Source organism: Piliocolobus tephrosceles, chromosome 2 (assembly GCF_002776525.5).
Source record: "Piliocolobus tephrosceles isolate RC106 chromosome 2, ASM277652v3, whole genome shotgun sequence".
Classification (NCBI taxonomy): Eukaryota; Metazoa; Chordata; class Mammalia; order Primates; family Cercopithecidae; genus Piliocolobus; species Piliocolobus tephrosceles.
Window position 1 is genome coordinate 142,073,208 of NC_045435.1, and position 12,961 is coordinate 142,086,168.

At 34.9% G+C, this 12,961-nt stretch overlaps 1 protein-coding gene and 1 pseudogene across 3 annotated transcripts in view; one reads left to right on the forward strand and one right to left on the reverse strand.

Annotated features, from left to right (window-relative positions):
• Window positions 1-12,961, forward strand: part of NGLY1 (N-glycanase 1) — a 67,953-nt gene that overhangs the window by 20,347 nt on the left and 34,645 nt on the right. For all 3 annotated transcript variants that reach the window (XM_023207275.3, XM_023207276.3, XM_023207277.3), the window contains exon 3: window positions 1,586-1,831. In XM_023207275.3, coding sequence (XP_023063043.1) covers window positions 1,586-1,831 — 246 coding nt within the window. The remainder of the gene's footprint in view (window positions 1-1,585; window positions 1,832-12,961) is intronic.
• On the reverse strand, window positions 10,206-10,817 carry LOC111539459 (annotated as a pseudogene).

Genomic DNA, 12,961 nt, shown 5'->3' on the forward strand with positions numbered 1-12,961 from the left:
ATCTACTGGGAGGCTGAAGATGGAAGATCGCTTGAGCCCAGGAGTTTGAGGTTATAGCTTTGATCACTCTACTGCACTCCAGCCTAGGTGACAGAGAGAGACCCTGCCTCAAAGAAAAAAAAGCCTAGCATAGTACCTAGAACACACGAAGACAATACATTGTAGCTGTCTTTGTTATAGCAATTATGAATCATACATGGAGCTTCCTGGTCTATTCCAGCTTTTAAAAAGGATTCAGATGAAATTGACTTTCATGTCATTGAGTAATGTCTTGTTCAGTTGATTCCTATAGGTCTGCCGTCACCAGGGAAATTCAGTAATGTTGTCGATTTTGGAGTTTAATTTAAATGCTCATGATCTGCAGGTTGTGTACTGCATGTTGTAGCAACTTTTTTTTTTTTTTTTTTTTTTTTTTTTTTGTGACTGAGCCCGCTCTGTCACCTAGGCTGGAGTGCAGTGGTATGATCTCAGCTCATTGCAACCTCCGCCTCACAGGTTCGAGCAATTCTCCTGCCTTAGCCTCCCAAGTATCTAGGATTACAGGCACTTGCCACCACGCCCGGCTCATTTTTGTATTTTTGGTAGAGACAGGGTTTTGCCATGTTGGCCAGGCTGGTCTCGAACCACTGACTTCAGGTAATTCACCCGTCTGGGCCTCCCAAAGTGCTGGAATTACAGGCGTGAGCCACCATGCCCAGCTGCAACTTTTTATCTCATTTGCAGTTGGAGAAATTACTGTTTTAGCATTGTTTGTTCTCAATATCCAGAAATTTGATCGAATACATTGTCATTTCATTTCACCTTTTTTCTTGTTTTGTAATTTACTCTTTTACATTATAGAATTTGTTGTAGCATTTCATTTTAAAGCATTCTCAGGATATTTATAGGTATTTTTTAAATGAATCATTACTCAAAGACATGGTTTTAATTTTTTTTGTTTTGTTCGGATTACCTTTCTATTACTGTTAACCATCCATACTTTTGGATTGACTATCAGGGTGTACTTTTTGTTACCTTGGAAAAATTAGTGGACCCCATACACAGACTTCTAATCATGTAGCTATTCTTTAAAGACTCAGATTAACAAGATTCAAAGGTTATTAGATAACTTCTTGTTGGTTTTATGTGACCCTGGATTCTTTTGTGTGGCTGTATCTCTACTGTCACTATTATTTCATAGGGAATTTCTTAGAGAATAGTAGTGTCATATACTATTGCAGAGAGGATAGGAATATGCATTTTTGCAACCGTTATGAGGCCGTCTGACTTACTGTTTCTAGAAGATCAAATATTTTTTCCTGAAGGTCCTTTGAACCACATTAAATAGGCTAACGATTAAATGCCCAAAAGGAGATAAATTTTTTTATAATTTTCTGGTTTATGTTTAGGCATTATTTACCTTAGACTGTATTTAAAAATAACAATAGTGGTAAGAAAACAGTATGATTTTAGAAACATGCATTCTATACTATTGGTTTCATTATACATCTCTCTCTCTTTGTGTGTGTGTGTGTGTGTGTGTATGCACAAAAGAATGACTGCATAAAGCAAAGGTTCACATTTTTTCTAATTTTATAAATTCCAGGGAGAAACACATCTCATTTTTCCTAAAAAAGCTTCAGTGGAGCAGCTGCAAAAAATTCGTGACCTGATTGCCATAGAGAGAAGTAGCAGATTGGATGGCTCAAATAAGAGCCACAAAGTAGAGTCATCTCAGCAACCTGCAGCCAGTACCCAGCTTCCTACAACACCGTCTTCAAATCCCAGTGGGTTAAACCAGCACACAAGGAACCGTCAAGGGCAGTCATCAGATCCACCATCTGCTTTAACGGTAATGTTAGAATTAAACCTTCTTTAACTGTTTCTTTCAAAATGTTGAAATAGCAAAAGCTTTGGAATGTGTTATGATTTGTTCCTCAATTTATGCCCCATATTTTATTCTTGGTTCTTATAACTCTAAAACATCCAAATTTCTTCAGCTCTTTAAAAAATTGTCAGATTTCCTCTACTGCATTAATACTTCTGATCTAAATTATACCTGCTGCCATTCACTCTGGGGATATTTCCAACAACACAGCCATTATCAATACCTTAATTCAATAAAAAAGCTTCTTTAGGTTTAAGGTAATTAAGAATGCATTGATTTAATGATAGTGGATGCTAGCAAATTAGTGAAATTTCGTTATTGGTGTACACCATATATATACTTGTGAAGAACTAAAGTCAAACTTACAGGCATTCTTGATAAGCCGAAATGATTCCATTTGATAGGAAATTATCCTGTTTACAAAAATCCCTTTTGACCAAGGTCCTTATGTATTCTTCTCCTAAGTTTTTACTGTCAGAAAAATTCTTGTGATAGTTCTGTAAGTCTAACAAGCACCTCAATGGATTTTTATGCCCCCTGAGATCATGTGCATTCCATTTTGAATACCTTAGGTCTTCATCAGTTTTGCAGTTAAGGTTGGTACAGTTACAGAAGCTCACTTAACATCCTTCTTGGTTTTTAACACCTTTTCTTAGGAGTTTTCCAATTACAGTGTTAGAATATATCTTTTAAGATTTCCTACTTTATCTTTTTAATTGCAGTATTATAGTTTAAAATGCACATAGCGCAAAAAGCTTGCAAACATATTTTTTCAGAATCTCTCTTTCCTGGGCTAAGTAGTATTTTGTTAGTGTTCTGGCTCAGGAAAGCCATTCACATTTTCTGAATCTTTTTTAAACTCTTTTTTTTTTTGGAGACAGAGTCTCATTCTGTCTAGGCTGTAGTGCAGTGGCACAATCTTGGCTCACTGCAACCTCTGCCTCCCAGGTTCAAGTGATTCTTGTGCCTCAGCCTCCTGAGTTGCTGGAACTACAGGCACGCACCATCACTCCTGGCTAATTTTTGCTTTTTTTTTTTTCTTTTTGAGATGGAGTTTCACTCTTGTTGCCCAGGCTAGAGTGCAATGGTGCGATCTTGGCTCACTGCAACCCCCCTGTCCCGGGTTCAAGAGATTCTCCAGCCTCCACCTCCCGAGTAGCTGGGATTACAGGCACCCGCCACCACACCTGGCTAATTTTTTGTATTTTTAGTAGAGACGGGATTTCTCCATGTGTGCCAGGCTGGTCTTGAACTCCTGACCTCAAGTGATCTGTACGCCTTGGCCGCCCAAAGTGCTGGGATTACAGGCGTGAGCCATCTCACCCAGCCTTTTTTTTTTTCAGTTCTTAACCTTACAATTTAGATATAGTTCCAGGTCTTTAAAATCCTGTCAGTCACCAGAAAGCCTCTAAACACTACACTAAAAACAGAATGTCATTCTATTGGCAAAACACATTCTAGTGTAGAAGAAAGTAAACTTTCTCAGAGATATATGCTATTAAGAGGCTAGTATATATCAATTCTTACTACTCTAGTCCTTCAGACAAAATATCTTCTGTATTTCTTAAAGAAGTTGAGAGAAATTAGAATGAATCTTGTTTTTCATAGGCAACTCTTGGTTATTTGTGGATCACTTGAATATACGTATTTCTTAAAAGTGTTTTGTTAATTATGCTTTTATCATTAGTTGCTATACTACAGAATTTGACAGTTTTCTTCTACCTTGCCCATTTTGAGTGGAGATAATGAGAATTAAAATGTACCAAAGTCAGGGAGCCAGAGAGATAGTTTTTAAAGCATTTGACCTGTGTATAAACTAGATAAGTCCTAGTGAACTTATAACTGGTTTTTTTGTTTTGTTTTGTTTTGTTTGTGTTTTTTTGGTTAAAACTATATCAAGTAAAATGTTGATGTATAAGTCAAGATGATAGTCACTGATGTTGACATTTGCCAGTAAGCTTTTAAGATACAAAATACTGGAATATATTGATGCTGAATAAATGATGATAGTGGTGGTAATTGTTAGAAAGTTAATCTTGCTACTTTTTCTGGGCATTTTATGTTAATAGAATTACATAGTATGTAATCTTTTGTTTCTGGCTTTTACTTTGCGTAACATTTTTGAAATTCTTCATATTGTAGGATATATCAGTATTTTGTTCCTTTTTATTGTTGAATAATATTCTGTTTTAAGGATATGCCACATATTGTTTCCATTCATCAGTTGATGGACATTTGGGTTGTTTCCCATGTTTGCCTATTATGAATAATGCTGCTGTGAACATTCACATACAAATTTTTGTGTAGACATGTGTTTTTATTTCTCTTGAGTAGATTCCTAGGAGTGGAACCACTGGGTTGTATGGTAAGTTTATATTTGTTTTTAAGTAATTACCAAGCTGTTTTCCAAAATTGTACCATTTTACCTTCTCATCAGAAATATGTGAGGCTTCCTTACCATTGTTTCTTAGTATCCTTACCAACCATTGTTACTGTCTTTTTTAGTATACCCATTTTAGTGGTTGTTAAGTAGTATTTCATTTTGGTTTTAATTTGCATTTCCCTAATGACTTAATTGATTTTCAGACTTGCTGGTTGTACATGCTAAGTGTTTAGTGTTCCTAATGGAAATAACTTTCTGATAATCCTTTATTTTTATACCTGTTGCCTTCCAAAGGCAGATTCAAAACAGCAAGGACAATTTTTCAATGACATGGTACCTCAGAATGTTAGAAGCATTGTTTCTAGCTTCGCAACTTTATCTAGGTTAAAAATGTGATTCTGAAGTGTAATATGCTTAAAATATACAGTCAGTACTTTTTATTCAGCTAATCTAAATGTATGCTTTTATTTAGCACATGACTACTTTGAGTATGTATGTGAAATTGGTAGGAACTTTTCATCAACTCTTTATTGCTCCAGAAATTACTACCAATTTATATGTGGGTATGTGTTTATTTAAACCAATTATCATAATTTGTGATTATTTCATTGAAATTATAAAAGTCATATATTATCAGATAATGATAAATGATAAAATGAACTAGTTAATTTTAAAACTAATTTTATCTCATAAAGCAACAATAAGGCAACCTCTTAGTCTTAGTCTAGATCTATGTGCGAGCTTTTTTTTTTTTTTTTTGAGACGGAGTTTCGCTCTTGTTGCCCAGGCTGGAGTACAATGGCGTAATCTCGGCTCACAGCAACCTCCGCCTCCTGGGTTCAAGTGATTCTCCTGCTTCAGCCTCCGTAGTAGTTGGGATTACAGGCATATGCCACCATGCCCAGCTATTATCAATACCTTAATTCAGTATTTTTAGGATTTGTAGTAGAGATGGGGTTTCTCCATGTTGTTCAGGCTGGTCTTAAACTCCTGACCTCAGATGTTCCGCCCACCTTGGCCTCCCAGAGTGCTGGGTTACAGGCGTGAACCACTGTGCCTGGCCTGTGTGCAAGCTTTGTAAGAGAAGAAACCTATTTGAACATAAGATTTAAACCTCCACTTTCTTTTTCATGAACCTACCACTCTTAAAAGTTGACTAATACCTACATGCCCTTTGATGGGGGATTACATTGTATCCTTATATCAGCATACTTAGGGTCTGTTAAAAATGAAGATGTGGTCTGTTTTGGCATGAAGAACATTATTATATGGAAAAAGGTAAACTGAGAATTCTAAAATTAAACAATATATATTGTCTGTATTTGTGTAATATTTTGATTTTTCTTATTAGAAACATAGACACACACACATATATATATGTGTATATATATGTTCAGTTTTTTAAAGGTTTGGAAGGCCATACACAGACATCTTAACCATAATGTACTCTGAGTGATGAAATTTTGGGTGCTTTCATATTATTTATACTATTCCGTATTTTCTGAAGCAACATGTATTACCTTTATAAATAGAAAAGTTTTTCTTTAAATAAGTTTACTGAAGTCACAAGTTGATTAAAACTTATTTAAAATAACAGAACTTTTATGTCTAAAAACAGGTTTTAAATTTTAAGGCCTCAAAGGGTAGCATAAAATTAAAGAAAGAGCAAGTAGGCTTACTTGTAGGCCTTGATTTGTTGTGTGTGTATGTGTGTGTGTGTGTGTTTTAACTAAAGAAGTGAATTTGTTAATCTAACTTCCACTGATTAATTCCCATGATTTGATAAAATTATACATTGTACTTTTTTTCTTATGAAGAGTCTTAAATATATCTCATATCAGAAATCAAAATAATTGGAAGTATGATTAGTGAAGATAAAAACTCTTTGATCTAAAACCAACAGATTTCACATTTTAAACTTCCATTTGTGCTCCAAGTAACTTTAGTCTCTCAATTAACTGCTGCCTTTATGTAGCATTAGTACATGGTTACCCAGCTGCTGTAATCGCCATGTAATCAGCAACCTTCTATTTTTATGACTTATTTTTTTCAGAGTTGTGCCAATGAATATGTAAAGAAATAAGGCAAGAAAATAAACTTTATTGTTTAAAATATTTTGAGTGCCATTAAAACTTCAGTGAATCAGATAATTTTCAGATTGAAAATAATTAAATTGAAAATAAAAATACTCTGGATGAATTCTTACCTTCCTGGTAAATGAAAGTCTGCATTTAAGAAAAATGAGACACTGTAAGTGCTTCATTTTAATATGAATTCTTTCAAATAAAAATGGAGACATTCCTTTTTTTTTTTTTTCTGTTTCTATACTAATCCTAGTAAAGGAGCATATTTGTTTCCATGACGAATTCCCTGGACTTGTCATCACCAACTCTACATTTCTTCTGTCAGCTGTTGCATCCATCTCTTCTATAATGGAGGCCATGTGTCTGCTCTTAATAAAGGCCAGTTGCTCCTCTCTCCCTATATCCCTTCTACTCTGTTCACCATGGAATCTCACATGGACAGTGCCCCATCTTGTACCTGTTCTTTTCTTGGGGAATCTTCCTAGTGGCATGTAAACCTTGTTTTAGGCCAGTTTTCATTTAAGATTGTTCCACTGGCATCACATGCAAATTTCTGAACATAATTCCAGGCTGGCTGAATCAAAATGGAAGAGGAGTGAAGTTTGGAATCTACATTTTTAACAAGCAGGTTAATGTTTAAGAGCTTTACCTTTAAGCTCTCCTATCTTAGAAACAAGGTGACATACAAATATCCCTGGTCCTCCATGCTCTGTCTTTCTCACTTCCTCTTCCCAGTACTCATTATTGCATCTTTACTTCTTACATACTTTTCTAGTGGGTCTCCATACTTTAATTATATGCCCTATCAGTAAAATATTTTTGAGCACATATTGTCAATACATTTGTGTTCATTTGTTTATATGTTATATACATGTACTACTATGGCAATATACTGTACATATTATAAAACAATGTAAAGAGGATCTAAATAGTAAATAATATGTTTAATTCCAAAAAATTTATTTATTTATTTTGAGACAGGGTCTCGCTTTGTCGCTCAGGCTGGAACGCAGTGGCATGATCACAGCTCACTGCAGCTTTGGCCTCCTGGGCTCAAATGATCCTCCCACCTCAGCTTTCCAAGTAGCTGGGACTACAGGTGTGTACCCCAAGCCCAGCTAATTTTTCTTTATTTTTTGTAGAGATGGGGGTCTTGCCATGTTGCTCAGGGTGGTCTGAAACTGCTGGTCTCAAGCAATCCGCCTCCCTCAGCTGCCCAAAGTGCTAGGGTTATAGCCATAAGCTACCATGCCCCACCAAAAAATTTATTAATACTATATTATCTAATGAATGTAAACATCCATATTTAAAATAGTCTTGATAATTTTGAATTTAAGGGGCTTTGTTAGATCTCATTAGATTGTTAGTGATTTTCTTTTTTGCACTAAAATGTAACTGTTGAAGTGCTTATGCTAAAAAAGCAGATGATGTGGTTGCCCTTTCATTTTCTCCTTGTTAATGTGTGCTTTTATTATTAGTATTAGCCTCGGGGCCTAGAGTTCTTTGTAATCTTTTTAAGCTAGATTGGGGGTTAATTTAGTTAAAATGATATAATCTGTAATTCCACTTAACCCAGCACATTTGAACTGCACAACTTTGTCACATGACAGCTGCAGAAGTAGGAGTGCGGGTGCCACTGTTAACCCTTTGACTTTATGACATTTTTTTCTCTTACATCAGGGTAGCTTCTCCAGTCTGTGAGGGAGGCACTGTTAATCCAGATAGTGAATATTATTATAACTTAATTGTTTTACTTGTCGGACAAAATAGAAATAGAAATTCTCATACTTTCTGTCCACATCCCTGTGGACCATCTCGTATAGCTCCTTTGGTACAGCTTAGCCAGCCCACTGTTGCACATCACTTGTATAACTCAGTCTCTTGCAAATTGTTTTCCTTATTAATGCTATTGTTAGACTGTATTCTTACTACTATCAGTGATTTCCATGTTGCCAAATTTGACTTTTTTCAGTTGGTTTTTACCATTTGGTAGTCTTTTTTCTTTTAAGCTCAAATTTTATTAATAACCTTGGAACAAATACATTAATATTTCCTTATAGTCATATAGCATTTTACAAGTTTGAAAGAACTTCCATTATACCAGTCAAACCCTTACAACAGCCCTGTGAGGTAGGCAGGGTAGGTGTTTTTTTTCCTACTACTATTTAGAGCAAGGCTAACAGGTGAAGTAAGGTCACACAGTTGGTAAATGATAAAGCTAGGACTAGAACCTAGGCCTTTTGACTTGCTGCCTCCCTGAGAACATTCAAGTAATGATATCCCATGCTATATAGCAGATATCTCCTATGATGTTGATCAGGTCTGTTTTTATACATTTTACCTGTTTTTCTATTACCTTTCCCTAATATCAAAAAACTCTAAAACTGATGAGACATTTGAGACATTTATTCCCAGTTACTGGACTTTTTCTTAGATATGTCAAGCACTATGCTAAGATGAAACTTCTGTTTTGAGAATCCTTGGCTATAAATTCTAAATTATGATATGAACATTTATTTTACAAAATTCTGCAAATATATATTGAACTTAAGAAAAACAAAACAGGTCTGTTTATATTCTCAAAAGCTTTGCCGTCTTTCCCAATATGACTTTAAGATGTGTGTAAGAGGAAAACAGGGAAGTGTTCAGCAATATTACAGTATTATCGGGAAACCAATGCAGAGTGCACATAAATGCAAGTCACATCACACTAGTTTGTTTTCCTTGTTTTTAGAGGATGGAGAACCATTAGTGTCTTACTTTCAGGTTTGATCCCATCTTATATGTGATATCCTCAGCAACAAGCTAAAAATATCATCTGAATTATACCAATAGGAGGACTCAAGCAGCAGTGATCAAAACATATATGTATGTGGTAAAAAGGAAGAAAACACTTGTTCTCCAGTGGTTTTGCCTAAGTCCAGTGTAATTACTTATCAAAACAAATTTTAACCTATAGCATCTCTGTTAAATTTAGAAATGTGAAATATGGTAGAGTTATCAACTTGGAATATAAGACTAAAACTGTAACTGACCCAAAAGTACCTGTCAAAAGCACAGAAAGCTCAACAGGCATAAAAACTAAGGAGTAAAACCCACTGTTCTGATGTAGAGTGAAAAACAGCAAATGCAAACCATTGGGTTAAAGTGAATCACAAAACATTAGGCATGTAGAGAATGTTTTAAAAATATGAAAATGACACTGAGCTGTATTACCAGGAATTATATTTTTAAAATTCCAGGTATGGCCTTTTACATTTAAGAACAATAGAGAGACAGAAACAAGCCTATGGGGTAGGTGCAGAAAATGAATGGGATTTAGAGAGGGAGTTCAGTTGGGGAATTAAGGAAGGCCAAGAAACAAATACATTCAAAATGGATTTAGAATCTCTCCTCTAAATCCACCCTTTCCAAAAATGTTTCCTAAATTGAGAGATTTGGTAAAAATAAAAAAGCTAGTGACAATAAAAGTGACTATTTTACCTTATAAAATAAAGTAGTATTTAAATGTAGATTAGAAATTATGCTGTAAAAGATAAATCTGCTGACCAGGCTGTAGAACCTGAGACTTAGGTGCTGCTGTCAGTGATAGAAGGCAGAAAAGTGTCTCAAAAACAGAATTACCATACTAGGACTCAACATTAATGAAACTTAAGAAACAAGTACTTAACTGTTTGTAATTGAAGCCTAATGAAAAACACATTTGTATGTTTACTAAAGCGATCTAACAGTTTTAACTAATATGAAAAATGCTGCAGCTACATTTCAGTCTTTTAAGGTAAAATGAGAAGATCTAGAATATTCTAGTTCATTATATTGGGCTCAAAACCAGCTTTCCTTTTGAAATGCATCTCGACTAGACTATAATGCCTTACATAGTATCATTGTATTCATCATCTTCATGTTTTTCTCTTCAGTGGTTTTGCTTCATTGGCTGTGTTCTATGACGAAACCATGTTGGTGGTAATAAGAATATTTTGGGGCCCAATCATTGAGGGATTAGTTGGAACATTTTGAACTGCAGTTGTTTGCGGGAACTGCTTTGACAGGTGTGGACTGAGAAGGTGGAATCTGCACTGTTAAATCTTTGGCTTGTCACTGACATTGGAGTTGAAACTTTATTTGGGACAGACACTGTTTATGGGGTCTCTGTGGTAGGAGTGGTAGGTTTGCTAACAGCACCAACAGTTAATCGTGAAACTAGTCTCCCTTGGTTGGGTCCCTTTTTAATTAAGGACTTCAACCTATAGTTTGGAGCTGTTAAGCAGTATCTATCATCCGCATCAACATTAGGTTTCTTAGCATGGCTTGAATAAATTTATGCGTCATCCAGAATTGTTGTCACATTTCGGAAAGCAAATTCCAAAATTTGATTTATAACCTTTGGTTTGTAGTCTGTGATTCCCATATCCTTCAGGATCTGTGCCATCACCAAGGCATCCCTCGGAGCGTTCTTGGGAGGTGCCATCTTGCCTCACTCCATGTTATCCAGACACTTGTCATCCAGGGAGAGAGCCTATTGGTAGTCTTTAACTGAGTTGGTCATTTCATGGTTTTTCTCCTGCTGCAAGTGGTTCAAGTCCTGACCCAGTTGCTCATATCCGAAAACAGACAAACAAAAAAGCCATGAATCATCTCTAATGTGTTTTTTTTTTCCTTTTCCAAATACTCTTGACTTCATAGTACAGTCACCAAAACTTATTGATTTTACTTCCTAAGTTCTTTTCATATCCATTCACTTTTTTTTTTTCTACCAGTTGTAAAACTACCCTAATTTAAGCCGCCAGCTCTTTGGAGTTCTGCAGTAGTCCCCCATGGGGTCTTCTGATACCTGCTTTCTCTACACAGTGACTCAAGTGATATTCTGAAAACAGATCAGATTGTTTTACTCTTCTTACTTTCATCTCTGTAATGGCTTATCATTGCAATGAAAAGCGACCAGAAAGATCTTTATCTCTCCACTGCTTTCCCCTTATTTCTCTGGGTACTAAGCACTGATCTCTCTGATCCTTCAAAATATGCTAAGCGATCCTCAGCTACCTTTGTGCTGTTTTCTGACAGGAATGGTCTTTTCCTTCCCTCTTCACTAGCTTCTTCTCATCCTTCCTATTCTGCCACAAATATCATTTCTTCGAGGAAGTTCAGGTTCAAGGACCTTGTTGTAAAGTCTCATTTTATGCTATATATTTGCTTAATAATATTTATCCGTATGATTAATTTTTAACCATTATATCCCCAGCACCTAGCAAATAAAGGATAAATAAATATTTGAGTAAATGAACATTGTTTATCAGTATTTGCTTGTTTTTGTATCCATAGACTACTTGCTGTGTGAGGATAAAGCCCATACTATATCTATTTTGGTCTCCATGATTTTTCCAGTATCTAACACATTCACACACAGACAAATATTTTTGAGTTACTGTGGTAGGTCTGTCATTATTTGTTTAATACCTTTTCCCCATAGACCTTAAATTGATTATGTCTGTCTTGTGCACCCATTCCAGTGCTTAATGCAGTGCCTGACATGTAAGTATTTGGTAATGTTTTTTTGTTGTTGTTATCGACCTGTCTCTACTTTGTACTATGCACATTTAACCCATTCACATTTATTCTAATTGTTAATATGTTTAAACTTACTTCTGATATCTTATTTTGTGTTGTCTATATTCTTGCTTTTTTTTTCTTTTCTTCCTGTTTTGTTTAGACCCGAGTTTTTTTCTATAATAGGTTTATTCCTGTAAGAGTTAGGAAGTTAAATATAATCTTTTTAGTCTTTTAATTATTGACCTGAAATCTGTAATACAAATTTTTAATTTTATATTTTTCTACCAACACCTTACCATAAGACAAGAACCTCTGTTCTGCTCCCTTCCTTGCTACCTTTCTTATGAAAAAATTGAGATTTTGCTTTCCAACTGTGATTATACCAATCAAAACTTGTACCAGTACTTTTATTTTAGATTCTACTCCCCAGTATGTATTTATTTTAAAAAATTAATGTAGGCTATATTTATTTTTTTGGCTGTAATAACTTTCCTAATAATTCTTTTAGATAGGATTTGAGAGTGACATAATTTCTGTATTGTCACATATCAGAAAATGTATTTATTTTGGCCCGTACATGATTAGTTTGACTGGGAATGAATTCTGCATTCCTAATCATTTTCCCTCAGATTTTCAAAAAATTTGCTTCATTGTTTCCAATGAAATATCTGACATCAAATAATTTTTTCTTTACATGTAGTGTTTCTTCTTACTTGAAGACTTTTAGGATTTTGTTTTTAGCCTTGCTATCATAAAATGTCACCATTATATGCTTAACATTTGTTTTTGTTTTGTTTTCCATACATACTAGCTCTTCAGCTATAAGAAATTTATTTCTGTTATTTTTTTGAGCAGTTGCCTTCTTCCATTGTTTTTACTGTTTTTCTGGAATTTCCATTAACTGGATGTGAGAAGTTTTGGATTTATCCTCGATGTCTGTTTGTTCTTTTTATGCCTCATTCTCAGAAACTGCCTTTGGTTACTAATTAACTGATCACTCTTTAGCCATGTTTATTCTACCGTCTGACACCATCTATGCTTTATTCTTTATTTTATATTGTTAATTTATTTTATATTACT